The sequence below is a fragment of the Gallus gallus genome, chromosome 1 (genome assembly GCF_016699485.2).
Source record: "Gallus gallus isolate bGalGal1 chromosome 1, bGalGal1.mat.broiler.GRCg7b, whole genome shotgun sequence".
NCBI classification, from domain to species: Eukaryota; Metazoa; Chordata; class Aves; order Galliformes; family Phasianidae; genus Gallus; species Gallus gallus.
Genome location: NC_052532.1, coordinates 70,435,859 through 70,448,921, shown reverse-complemented (window position 1 = coordinate 70,448,921; position 13,063 = coordinate 70,435,859). Strand labels below are relative to the sequence as shown.

The following is a 13,063-nucleotide window of genomic DNA, read 5'->3' as shown; positions in this document are numbered from 1 at the left end:
ATTTGCAGCATGGATGTGTGTGGTGCAATCTAACACGAAGGCCATCTGGGACTTGCTGATTGGGTTTGTTCAGTTGGAATTTTTCAGGACTTTAAATTCCCTTAATTGTAAGAAGCAGAAGGGAATGTATCTAGGTGTTGAAATTCAATTCTTTATTTTACTGGAGTATTTTATGTTACTGTCCTACTAAATATTTTCATCTCCATTAATACCAGTTAGGGGCTATACTCCCATCATTTTTGCTTCCTGTTGCTCTCTGACTTTATTTTTCCCCTACTGGTAACAGAAAATAGAAAGAAAATGAGAGTAGAATAGAGTAGCATAGAATAGAGTGGAATACAGTACAACAAAATACAAATATTGCCAACTGTAGACATCATTCTAGGGGGGGAAAAAGATCTCCACGTGTGTACAGATTTTTTAGTATGGAATTATTCCTTTCTTGATAAAATAAGACAAAGGTATATTTCTAACAGTATTAATGGTGATGCCAGTCATAGTAAAAACTGACGAATCAAATCCACTTAATGAACACAGTTTGTGTTTGTGTTGTTGTTTTTTTTTTTAAATGAACTGTGTTATGCCAAGTACACTACAGTTTGTTTTGAAGATACCTCTACAACCAGCAGCTGGGGAAAGATTAACTAGTTGTGCCTGCCAGATAGAGTACCTTCTCTGAGGTTACTGACCCTTCATAGCTTTGTGAGAAAGCCTTTTCCAGAACCAGACATCCTTAATCATATGTTGGGATGCAAGCCCATGAGGGATACCCGTAACCCATTATTTCTGAGATGATACACACTGCATTTAACACAGGTGCTTTTCTGCAGTTTGCCTTTCCAAGTAGGCGTATTCTGATATATGTGACAGATCGCCGCTTTATACCTTGGAATGCACTAAGCAGCATTCCTCTTCTGAATGCTATAGACAGACATGTTTCTAATTGGACAGATTTCTCTTCAGATAAAAAAACACGTTCTTAACCTGTCAAATGTTTTCAAAAGAGCATCAATAGTTGTTTAACCAGTTCCTGTCTGCTGCTCCTGCAACTAGTTGCACTATGGCTTGTGGGGATTACTGAAATGGCAGTTCTTTTCACCTGAGCAACATAAAGCAGGCAACCTCTGACAAAGGCTGTAACATTTACATGCGTGGAGTGCGACTGCCTATGTGATGTAGGAAGAAGTGTAACAAAACAGTGGTTCCCTAACATAAAATCTTGCACTAGTTTGAACATCTATGTAGGTCTATGTAGTATCTTAAACTGCAGAATGAGCAAAATCAACATTGCAGTAATCTGCAAGTAAAACTTATATGCTTCATTGATCCCTGGGTCTTTCTTAACTCTTTCCTAACCTGTAGGATGCAATTGTTATCAGCCTGATACTAGAAAGCACCAGAACCTTCAGAGGAATTAAATACAGCAAGAGAACAAAACTGATGTATGAAAATATTACATGTTGCTAGTACTCTACAGTAGCTAGCTTTTATGTTTAGAACTAAGAAATCTTTTTCTTCATGCTTTTTCAGTTTTGAGATGTGTTTTAGCAATTCCTTAACAATTGACTTGTACCATAAAATGAATCTTAATGATGTAACTCACTAACAGCTGTTCTTTCATTAGAAAAAAATAACTTCATCACACAGATAAGACTACAGACTAATTGAAAAAGTGCTGGGTTGTTTTTATTTAATTTATATTGTGGGGATATTGCCTTTTTTTCAGTGTCCAGTTTATAGGTGAATATTTTTATGTCTTATTTTGGAGATCGAGAAAAAACAAAAGTTGCCATCTGCAGTGCACTTATACAACCAGTAACTGCCCTTTTGCATTTTTTTTCCATACTCAGGAATTTCCACCCCCCTTTCAATTGCATTAGTGCCAATGAAAAGTATTTTATGTAATGTCCTTCTGTAACTTTATACATCAGAGTGAATGATAGTTTCCATATACATTTTCAAAAGGCAGCAAATCTGAGGTGTTTCCATAAGGCAATACAATTTATGTCTTAAGATACTTATTTCACAAATGAGCTGCTGAATGTAATGTAGTTCAGTTCTTTCCTCATTATTGCTTAATTATAGTAATTACAGCACAGTCTAAGTCTACCAGAACTAACTTATTTGTCTTTATTCCAAAGGTATCAATTTTCATTAGGGAACAGGCACATAAACAGTTTCAAATGGTTGTTATTTCCCTAAAGGAAGAGTTTTATTCCAAAGCAGATGCATTGATTGGAGTGTGTCCAGAGGTAACAGTTATTACTTGTATTTTTGTTAAATAATGCAAACTGATTCTTTTGCAGTACTGATTTATGTCTTAAGAAGTAATACAGTGAATCATGTATGAAATTGTATTGTTGGATTCAAAGTATTTTGTGTTCAGAAATGACTATATATATTGTACTCAGCACTGGTGAGGCCGCACCTCGAGTACTGTGTCCAGTTTTGGGCCCCTCGCTGTAAGAAAGACATTGAGGCCCTGGAGCGTGTCCAGAGGAGGGCAACAAAGCTGGTGACAGGTGTGGAGCACAGGCCTTACGGGAAGTAGCTGAAGGAGCTGGGATTGTTCAGTCTAGAGAAGAGGAGGCCCAGGGGAGACCTTATTGCTCTCTATAACTACTAAGGGAGGTTGTAGTGAGCTGGGAGTCGGCCTCTTCTCTCGTGTGACTAGTGATAGGACTAGAGGGAATGGCTTCAAACTGCACCAGGGAAAATTCAGGCTGGACGTTAGGAAATACTACTCCTCTGAAAGGGTGGTCAGGCGCTGGAATGGGCTGCCCAGAGAGGTGGTGGAGTCACTGACCCTGGAGGTGTTCAAGGAATGTTTAGATGTTGTGTTGAGGGACATGATTTAGCGAGAACCATTGGTGATGGGTGAATGGTTGGACTGGGTGATCCTGGGGGTCTTTTCCAACCTTAGCGATTCTGTGATTCTTGATGAAAAGATCACTTTGGTAACTCAAGCTCGTTACTGTATCACAATCACTGACAAAATGCTTATTTTGGATGTTTTAAATTGTACGATCCTTTCCCTTTTCAGCATGATGACTATATGTTTAGTCGAGTACTGACTTTGGATCTTACCCAGTATCCAGAGGATGAAGAAGCAGCAGAGAATCACAAACGTACTTCTTTAGAATAAAACATGGATGGATTCAGGGCCAGGCGGCAGGTAGAACTGTGTTTACAGCTGACTGTTAAAAATCTGAGTTTGAATTGTGGCCATTAGTGGTTAATAGATACATATTTACCTTTAAAAAAAAAAAAAAAAGCATTTTCTTCAAGTATTTGCTTGTTTGTTCTGTTGCCTTGAGATGAATGATAAAAACACCATTACTGAGCATAAGACCTGTGTTTTTTTTATGAGAAGAGATATGTTTAGTTGTATCTCCAGTGCATGCTAACACTGGATTGATCTCGAGACCTTTACAGTCTCTTTTTTTATGTTGCAGCTGCCTCTGTTTACATTCAGGTGAGATTATTTACTTTTTTGAAAAAAAAAAGCAAACAAACAAGATACTGGAATATGGCTGTTGCTTTCTCTGACTTTTGCAATGACTGTCATACATCCGTTGTCCACTGTAGCATTATGAAAATAGTCAACTTTACAAAAGCTCAGCTCATCCAGGTTTGATGTACCCTGGAAGAAATTCCCAAGGCATTTTCCCCCATACAAAATGGGGAAGAATAAAACAGGTGTGAGGCAGCTGCCAGACGAGTAACAGCCTTAGAAAAAAAAGCATCTTCTATTAGTTTGCAGTTGAGAAGACTTAATATGTAGGTGGCTCAGTGCATTCCAGGTGGATGACTGTGCTTCATCTAAGAAGGATAATGAAGTTGGTTACAGAACATAGTTTGAGGTCTAGAATCTCTTAATCTGGCCTATGTTGCACATTGGTGTTTACTGATGAGCTTTATCTGGTTTGTGCTCGCTCCTGATTATTTCTTGTATTCATATACCAGCTTCCTGCAGTCTACTATGGCTGTTAAATACTTAGACCTTGTGATGTGTTGCTAATACAGTGCCTGTTGCACACAACAGTTGAGTTTACTACATAAGGAAGGAATGACCTATGCAAACAGTAGATAGAGTGTTCATAGGGAGAACACAACAGTGACATAAATGTACCCACCCAGCTGTAGACAAAGGTTTATCGAATAGTTGTATTGTAGCCCCATGCCATTAAATAAAGTTATTTACTCTGAACATAATCCACGAGTAAGCTTAATTCCTTTGTATTAGTGTATTAGGCACAGCAGTGCTTTTATTGGTGTGAAGGATAAACAGGAGAGCAGACTTGTAGTGTTTTTCAGGGATCTTTGATCCACGAGTCATCGCACTGTAAATAGAGAAGTTTTGTTTTTTAACCATTTATACAGAACACTTGGTTGAAATATAAAAATACAGTAAAGAATGAACAATATTGAAAGGAAGGTAAAAGCTACATGTGGTAGCTACTACATGAGAATGGTCCATTTGGCTTTAAGTATTCTTAGAGTTTATATCATCAGAGATGTTCTATCAACTTCATTACACACTATGAATAAAACAGGGTAAATTGTCAAAAGACTGTTCTCAGTCAGTAAATATCCAATCAGCCAGTAAATATCCAATAGTCCAATTTAAAAAAATAAGTTAAAAAAAAATCTGCAGTGGACTAAGGAAACATTTAACATGTCTAGTTGTATGGGTAGTTCTTTCATTGTATTCAGGTAATCATTTGAATAGGACTTTAAAACAGTACATCACTATTTCATGTAACTGATAAATGGATGAGATGGATTCCAAGCTCTGTCCCTTTTGACTGTATTTTAGGTGCTGAGGTAGCTTTAAGGCAACCCCATCTGTAAGGTGGCTAAAATACTTGTGGATAACAGCAGTTTTATGATGAGAGGGGGAAAGTAGGAGTTTCTGTCTTCTTAGCATATGTAGGGAAGTTGTTAATTGAGCACCTGGTGAGGTGGGGGGGGCGGGTGGCTGGTCCAGGAAGCACAGGTGCTAGCAGTTCACCTGTGCTTCCCATGTGACCAGAAGGGATGGACCCTGGGTCCACCCCTTCATGGGCTCATTTAAAGGCTAGCCTGTGAGGGGAGGATGGCTCCGGGATGAAGACTACTTCCTTAGAAGGAGTGTTCTATAGCCAAAAAACTTCCCCCTGACATCTAATCTAAATCTCCCCTTCTTTGGCTTAAAACCATTCTCCCTTCTCCCATTGCCATCTGCCCATATAAAAGTTGACTTCCCTCCTGCTCATGATCTCCCTATAAATACTAGAAGGCTGTGATGAGGTCTCCTCGGAGCCTTCTCCAGACAGAAGAAGCCAAGTTGCCTCAGCCCGTCTTTATAGAAGAGATGCTGGAACCTCTTTGATAACCCTCGTGGCCCTCCTCTGGACCTTCTCCAAAAACTTCACATCTTTCCTGAGTTAGGGGCCCCAGACCTGGATGCAGTATTCTAGGTGGGGTTTCACAAGGGCAATATAGAGGGGGACAACCACCCACCCTTTCCCTGCTGGCCTCCCCTCTTTTTATGCAGCCCAGGATACAGCAGGCTTTCTGGGCTGCAAGCACACACTGCTGGCTCATGTTAAGTTTTTCACCTACCAAGACCCCTGAGACCTTCTCAGCAGGGCTACTCTAAAGGATTTCTTCTCCCAGTCTGTACACATACCTGGGGTTGCCTCAACACAAGTGCAACACCTTGCACTTGGCTTTGTTGAATCTGATTAAGTTTACGTGAGCCTACACAAGTACACTGAGAATAACTGACCTGACTATTAAAGACAGAAGTGAAGAAGGCAGTGAGAATTTCAGCTGTTTCCTTGTCTTTCCTTGTCCTCAGTGATAATGTTTCCCACCATTCATTAATTCAGTGATGGATGGCTGCATGCCAAACAATGTAGCCAAATAAAAATGATATACCTTTAAACACAGGTTTATCATTATCTATAGGAGACTTATACCTAATTCTCTAATATAGTTTTATGAAAGAGGCAGGCTGTGAGGATGCCTTTGAAAATCCAGATACGATGAAATTTTCAGCAGGAATGAGAAGTCTCATCCTGCAACAAGCCCCAGCACACCAGTATGGTATTTTGGTATCCATACTAAACTCCCTGGTGGCCTCAGAGGCCATAATACAACAGGCCACCCAATTGGTGGCAGATCTGGGGGAGACAGAGCACCAGCAGGCCAGGCACAATGTCTAAATGGTGTTGGAGAGGTCAGAGGTTCACCTATGGCCTCAACCTCGGAGATTGACCTCTAAAGTAATCTGATCTGGACCTATTAGGGTCTCAAGAAAGCAAATGTTCAATGACCTGTTTAGGGTAGGAGGTCAGTTTAAAACAATTGACAGACAGCCTAATCAGGTCCTATCACAATTGCGGAGGTAATTAAAACAGAAGGAGTTCGAATCATAGAACATATTCCATTAGAAACATGGAATCTAACGGATTTCACAGTCCCATCAAAAAAGAGTAAACCTCCTCAGGCAGCCCAGGCAGCTGCAGCTGAGCCATCAGAGGAAAAAGACTTAGGGATTGCCAAGCTAATGGCATGACGTAGGAGCCAAAATCCCTTGGAACTAGGGCTTCCAGAAGGGAGTGGAGGTGCTATGTTGAACTAACGATTCATTGGCCTGGAAAGAATATTCAGCAGGCTATGGCAATGGTGGATACTGGAGCAGAAACATCAATTATATCACAGAATCATAGAATGGTTTGGGTTGGAAGGAACCCTTAGGATCATGTAGTTCCAACCCCTGCTATAGGCAGGGACACCTTTCACTAGACTCAAAGCCTCATCCAGCCTGGCCTTGAATGCTTCCAGGAAGGGAACATTCACAACCTTGCTGGGCAACCTGTTCCAGTGTCTCACCACTCTCACAGTAAAGAATCTCTTCCTAATATCTAGTCTAAATCCATCTTCTTCCAGTTTAAAACTGTTTCCCCTCACGCTGTTGCTACATGCCCTTCTAAAAATTCCCTCCCCAGCTTTCCTGTGGGCCCCCTTAAGGTTCTGGAAGCCTCCCTCCAGAGCCTTTTCTTTTCTAGGCTGAAGAGCCCCAGCTTTCTCAGCCTGTCCTTATAGGAGAGGTGTTCCAGCCCTCTGATCATCTTTGTCGCCCTCCTCTGGACCCGCTCCAAGAGCTTTATGTCATTCTTGTGTTGCATGCCCCAGAACTGGATGCAGAATAGAGAGGCAGAATCATCACCCTCAACCTGTTGGCCATACTTGTCTTGAAGCAACCCACGATATGGTTGGCCTTCTGGGATGCAAGCATACACTACTAGCTCATTTTAAATCTTTCATCAATCAACACCCCCAAAACCTTCTCCTCAGGACTGCTCTCAAGCCATTCTCCACCCAACCTTTATCTGTGCTTGATATTGCCCCAAACAAGGTGCAGGACCTTGCACTTGGCCTTACTGAACTTTATGAAGTTGGCATGGGCCCACTTCTGAAGCCTCTCCAGGTCCCTCTGGATAGCAACCCTTCCCTCTGGAGTGTCAGCTGCACCACTCAGTTTGGTGGCATCTGCAAACTTCCTGAGGGTGCACTTGATCCCACCGTTCATGTTGCTGACAAAGATGTTAACGCTGATCCCAAGCACTGATCCCTGAGGAACGCCACTCGTCACTGGTGTTCACTTGGACATCGAGCTGTTGACTGCAACTCTGAGTGCAACCATCCAGCCAATTCCTTATCCAGTGAGTGGTCTATCCATCAAATCCATTTTTCTCCAATTTGGTGACCAGGATGTTATGTTGGACAGTATCAAATGCTTTGCACTAGTCCAAGAAGGTGATGTCAGTTGCTCTTCCTTTATCCACTGATGCTGCGACTCCATCATAAAAGGCCACCAAGTTTACCAGGCATGACTTGCCCTTGGTGAAGCCATGTTGGTTACTACCAATCACCTCTTTATTTTCCATCTGCCTTAGTAGGGCCTTCAGGAAGATCTGCTCCACGATCTTGCCGTGCACAGAGGTGAGACTGAATGACCTGTAGTTCCCTGGATCTTCTTTTTTTCCCTTCTTGAAAATGGGGGTTACGTTTCCCCTTTTCCAAGGCTTTTAGCTAATGCTAACAAAAAAAAGAAAAAAACATTGTAATTCCCTCGTCTTCATACTACATTCAGCACAAATTGTTTTCTCTCAACGAGAATGTTATTTATTCCTCATTAACAAATTAACTGAGTATGAAACACACAGTTAGTGAAAAAACCAGTTTCTAATAATCATTTCACACTTTCAGACATGATGTTCTCATGCCCTATTTTCAGTAATGCATTTCCATTGTGTTTCCAGATTTTCATTAACAGTTTTGTAATTAACCTTTGCAACACTAGTTAACTGGATGTTCGTTCACATTGTTGACCTTTCAGATAAATCCATCTCTGAAACCTAAAACAAAAAGTAAAATAATTCTTAATGCATCTACCTTGGAAAAGGCCGAATTTAAAGACAGTTGTGTCACTATTACACTTCTTTTTTTCAGCAAATATTTTAAAATCAACAATCTCTGTATAAGTTAAGTAGCACATTCATAGAAAGAACGCTGACATACGAGTGCTGACTGCTGTGGTTCCTTGTTAGCTCAGCCAACTGATATTTTGCAGTCAATGGAGACAGAACTAAAACATATTTGTATCTAATCTAAAGAAAGTTTATCATACTCACTAAAATGTTTATTCATTTCAAGTAAATAAGTGCAAGGTTTTCTTGTTTTGTTGTCTTATTGTTTCTTTTTGTTTGCTTGTTTGTTTTACCCCAGCACTAAGTCTTCCATGGTCAGAAATTTATTACATTACCTAAAAATAAAATCATTGAATATTCAAGACTTCATTTCAGAAATCCAGATTCAACATTCCTTCTAACTGAAGGTCACTGAATATAATCAGTTGATTCAACTAAGTTTGTGGAAACACATTTCTGCAACATGCAATGGCCTCAAGATACCCCCTGCTAGTTTACTCTATCCCCCCCTCCAAAAAAAAAAAAAAAAAAGAAGAAAAAAAAAAGATTTTTTGTGTCAGAAGTACTTCAAATAAACATTCATTTCTGTATTCAGTCAAGATCTTTGTCACAAAATTGTCAGGTAACTGCTCGTAATTTATTTTTTTCTTCATTTAAAACAAATTTACAAAACTCGTGCATCATCTTTATTTGCAAACAGCCAGTCCTATAAATTTCCAAAATTGAAACAAGCAATTGACAGGAATTCATTCAGCCTTCTGACTGTTTCAGCATATTTCAGCATTCTGGCATGCAGAACAGAAAATTGTATTTTTTAGGTAATATAAACCAAAGAAAGGACAAAGGTAAAAAGGATTATACTTTCAAAATCATATACATCCTACAAATCTTATACTAAAGAGTAGAGTACTATATGGTCCCTCTGTAATGTCTCCTACTTTGTTATTAAAGAGATGAAAAAGATTTATGTTCCTGAGAAAGAAAAATATTTTTCCAAAACCAAACTGATACACAAAATAAAATGTAAGTCTTAACATTTCTTTTAAAAAAAAAAAAAACCTTTCCCTTTTTAAGAAACAAACAAAAACAAAAAACCAGTTTCACATAGGAATCCAAAAGAAATCCACTTCGAGATATTAGGCACTTCTAGAACAGCAGCTACATGTACAGAATTTTTGTATCGTGTGCTCTGTAGAACAACTGGGTGCAGCCTAAAACAAATACTACATCTTTTTTACCAAAAACCAAATTACACATTCAAAAATGCTATAATACAGGCACAACAAATAAAAAGAAAACATACTTCTTTCCAAACAAGAGGCTCACCAATTACTAGAAGGAGACTAAATAAAAACAGCAAGGCAACTAGCAACTCCTATTTCTACAGTACAGTTTAACACAGAGACGATGCTAAAGCAAGGTTACAAATATTAAAGCAGGCAGCTACAATCCTCACTGCAAAACCCTGTAAGTTGTCATCTTGTACACATTTTTCACACTGACACAGGAGAAATAGAATCATGCAGAAGGATCTGAGTGAGCAGTTCACTTGAAATCGAACTCACTGAAACTGATATATCCAGAAGGCAGAACAAGTTTCAGCTACTTATTCAAAACGCATAGTTATAATGAAGAGAAGTTCAGCTAGCAACTATAAATCTAGAACTAAGACACTCAGAAGTGACTCTTGTTTTTTTAAACTGTTGTCATCAAAATTGCAATCGTGTCTCATACTCTGAAATCCATGAAACCACAGAAATATTTCCCCTAGGATCTACATGGTAAATATGATATATCAGATACAGAAAAACAGAAACTAAATAATCAGGATTCTGATCTCATTTGTTTCACAGTTTAACAGAATGTACTCAGGTAATTCAGCATCTCTCTCCATCCTGAAATCCACATAGTACAGATCTTTGTCTCTGTTGTTCCTACACAGTATTAGTGAGCTGCTATAACACTCCTTCTCACAAGATCCTTCATCAGACATAAGATCTCAAATGTCACTCTTCTACAACAGTCTCTAAGTACAGAGAACATCCTTTAACTCTCCAACAATCTTCTAAAGCCAATTTAAATCTAAAGCCTGTAACAAACTGCATATTGGCAAGAAACTTTGGCTACAGCATCATCGCTTAGAAATCCCTAAGTTTCACTGCATTAATTCTTGTGGCTACGTTTCTTCCTTAATTTTATTTTTTAATATAAGGATGTTTTTTTTTTTTTTTTTTTTTTTTTTGGCTTTGAAACACATCTCAGTGTGTGGTTGTGGGAAATGCAGACTGCAGACCCCAGTCCCTCAAGAAAGCACCCTGCCAGAGCCTGCAGTTCACAAGGCTGCTTGCCAGCTCCAAGGTTCGTATGCTAAAAGCTCATTTGGAAGCAAGAGGCCTATGTCTGGAAATCATCTGACTAAGAAGGAAAAGAAAAACTAAAAGCTCCCTACAACAGAGGGATATCAGCATTTCTGAGGAAAACTAACGCAGACCCCATCTGCAAATGAGGTCTTTTCTTATATTTTCTCCACACTACTTCCCTTCACTACACTGTACCCTACAACATGCTGCGCTATGAAGAACTCTGGCACATTCAGAGCACAGACAACAACCAGCTTACAGCACAACATTTTAAAATCTACAGAACAAAGCCCTCTACTAAGGGTTCACAATGCAAAAATGATTCACGAAGGAAGTGCAAATTGTTTCCTCAGAAAAGGACTGCGTTATTCCACTACCCCATCCAGCAAAGTGTTTGGGAAGACGTCTCCAAAAAAGCTTTAATAATCACGTTAGTAACTTCCCAAAATGTGTAAAATAGTCGTGTCCCATGACGCTGTCAATACCAATATTTTAGGCTTTATTTTTTGCTTTTATCCATATAGCACTTCACAAAGCAGCGGCTGTCACCAACACGGAGCAGCCACACGGACGCCCATGGCAGAGTTTGGAGTAACGGCCGCGGCGGTACATCTGCACCGCACGTCCCGCTCCGAGCCACCTGCTGCGGGCAGCGCCGAGCTGCCCCGCCCCCCGCCGCCATAGCGACCCTCACAACGCCCCGCCCGGTGCGTTACCTCAGGGCAGCGTTCTCGCATTGCTTCTTTAGCTTTCCCCGCCGGCTAGGAAACAGCCGCCCCGGGAGCAGCGTTCCGCCGCAGATAGTTCCCGCCCTGTGAGACCGCAGTTGGGCGGGTGTTGCCCCTGGCCGGAGCCTCCGTCCTCTGCTAAGAACTGCTGAGGGGAAACCTGCCTCTGCGAGCCCCAGGAGGCGCGGGAACACTCCTGTAAAATCTGGAGGCAGAGCACTGTCGTTCCTAACAGATTATTGCCTGTGACTGCCCCACCACTCCCTGCCTTAAACGAAAGGCAGTCAGTCAGAGCTGTCAGGTGGGAGAGGCACCTGAGTTCCACGGGCCTGCTCCCATTTACATCAGGGGATGTTGGCAAAGTGGGAGACACTCCTGTACTTCTCTTCACTCTTAAAATGGAGCTGAGCAATGTTTGCACACATCTAAAAATCCCAGAAACACTTTAAAGGCAAAAATATAGGTTAGCAGTCTACTCGCTTGCCGTTACAGAAAGGGGAGGGGTAACCTTGAAGATTAATGGCGTTAGTGCAATTGATATCACAGATGACACAACTATTAAAAATGGTAAGTATTAGAGTGATGAGAAAACAACACAGAAAGAAAAGGAAGAAAAGACACCATTTAATTACTATCCGTGGATGCATCCATGGATAGGGTTGAGTGATTTGAGTTGATTTGAGCATAGCACTGGGATGTGCAAACAGCAGGTGGCATGTACTGTCTGCAGGGACAGCAAAACAGCATGTTATTCAGACACAGATAGCCTGCTTTATCTAATCACGTTTGAAAGCCAATTGCTACAGCTCTCATCCTCTTCAAATCACTTTTTCTTTTAAGTTCTCTTAAAGGCAAAGTCTAAAAACTCAAGTTCCTTCACCGTGATTTATTATAGCATTTGATTAATAACATTTACCTCAGTTCCACTCTATTTTCTAGCAGCAGTTTCCAGGTTTATTTGCAGTGCTTTGTGTTTAATTAGGCCATGTCCTGAGAGGACTCAGATATGTAAGGAAAACCCAAGATGAGCAAAGGCTACACAGTGCACCTAAGGGTGCTTTCAGCAAGAACTGCTCCCCCTGTTGCAGCTGTAAAACTGTTTTGAATGTGTGACATTATCTGATTTTAATTTCTTAAGAGGAGTTTTCTGGAATACTCATGATACCATGTGCTGGGTAACAGACTTCTGAAGTGCTTATTGGCATAAGCTTCCTAAGCATAGGCTGTAGATGATTGTGTTTTTTCCTATAGTCCTCTTGTTTTGGGGTACAGTCAGGATTCAGAAGTGTTGTATGCATGTATATGAACATTCTTTTGTCTGTTTTATATGAACTCTTTTGTCTGTTAAATGTCAGTTGTATTGACATTCTGGCATAATTTTAGGAAGAATTTTGATAAAGACAGCCAATTTTACAGCTGAAACAAAAAAAAGGTTTTCATTCCATATCCTGTGATACTTTTACAAGTACAGTTGTATTCACCCCTCTGACAT

General features: G+C 40.3%; 1 protein-coding gene across 1 annotated transcript in view; it reads left to right on the top strand.

The window, feature by feature from the left end:
- SMC1B (structural maintenance of chromosomes 1B) overlaps positions 1 to 4,215 on the top strand; it is a 37,261-nt gene extending 33,046 nt beyond the window's left edge. The window contains exons 24-25 of the mRNA XM_416467.8: positions 2,142 to 2,252; positions 3,044 to 4,215. Coding sequence (XP_416467.2) covers positions 2,142 to 2,252; positions 3,044 to 3,145 — 213 coding nt within the window. The 3' untranslated portion in view covers positions 3,146 to 4,215. The remainder of the gene's footprint in view (positions 1 to 2,141; positions 2,253 to 3,043) is intronic.
- Positions 4,216 to 13,063: the final 8,848 nt, after the last annotated feature.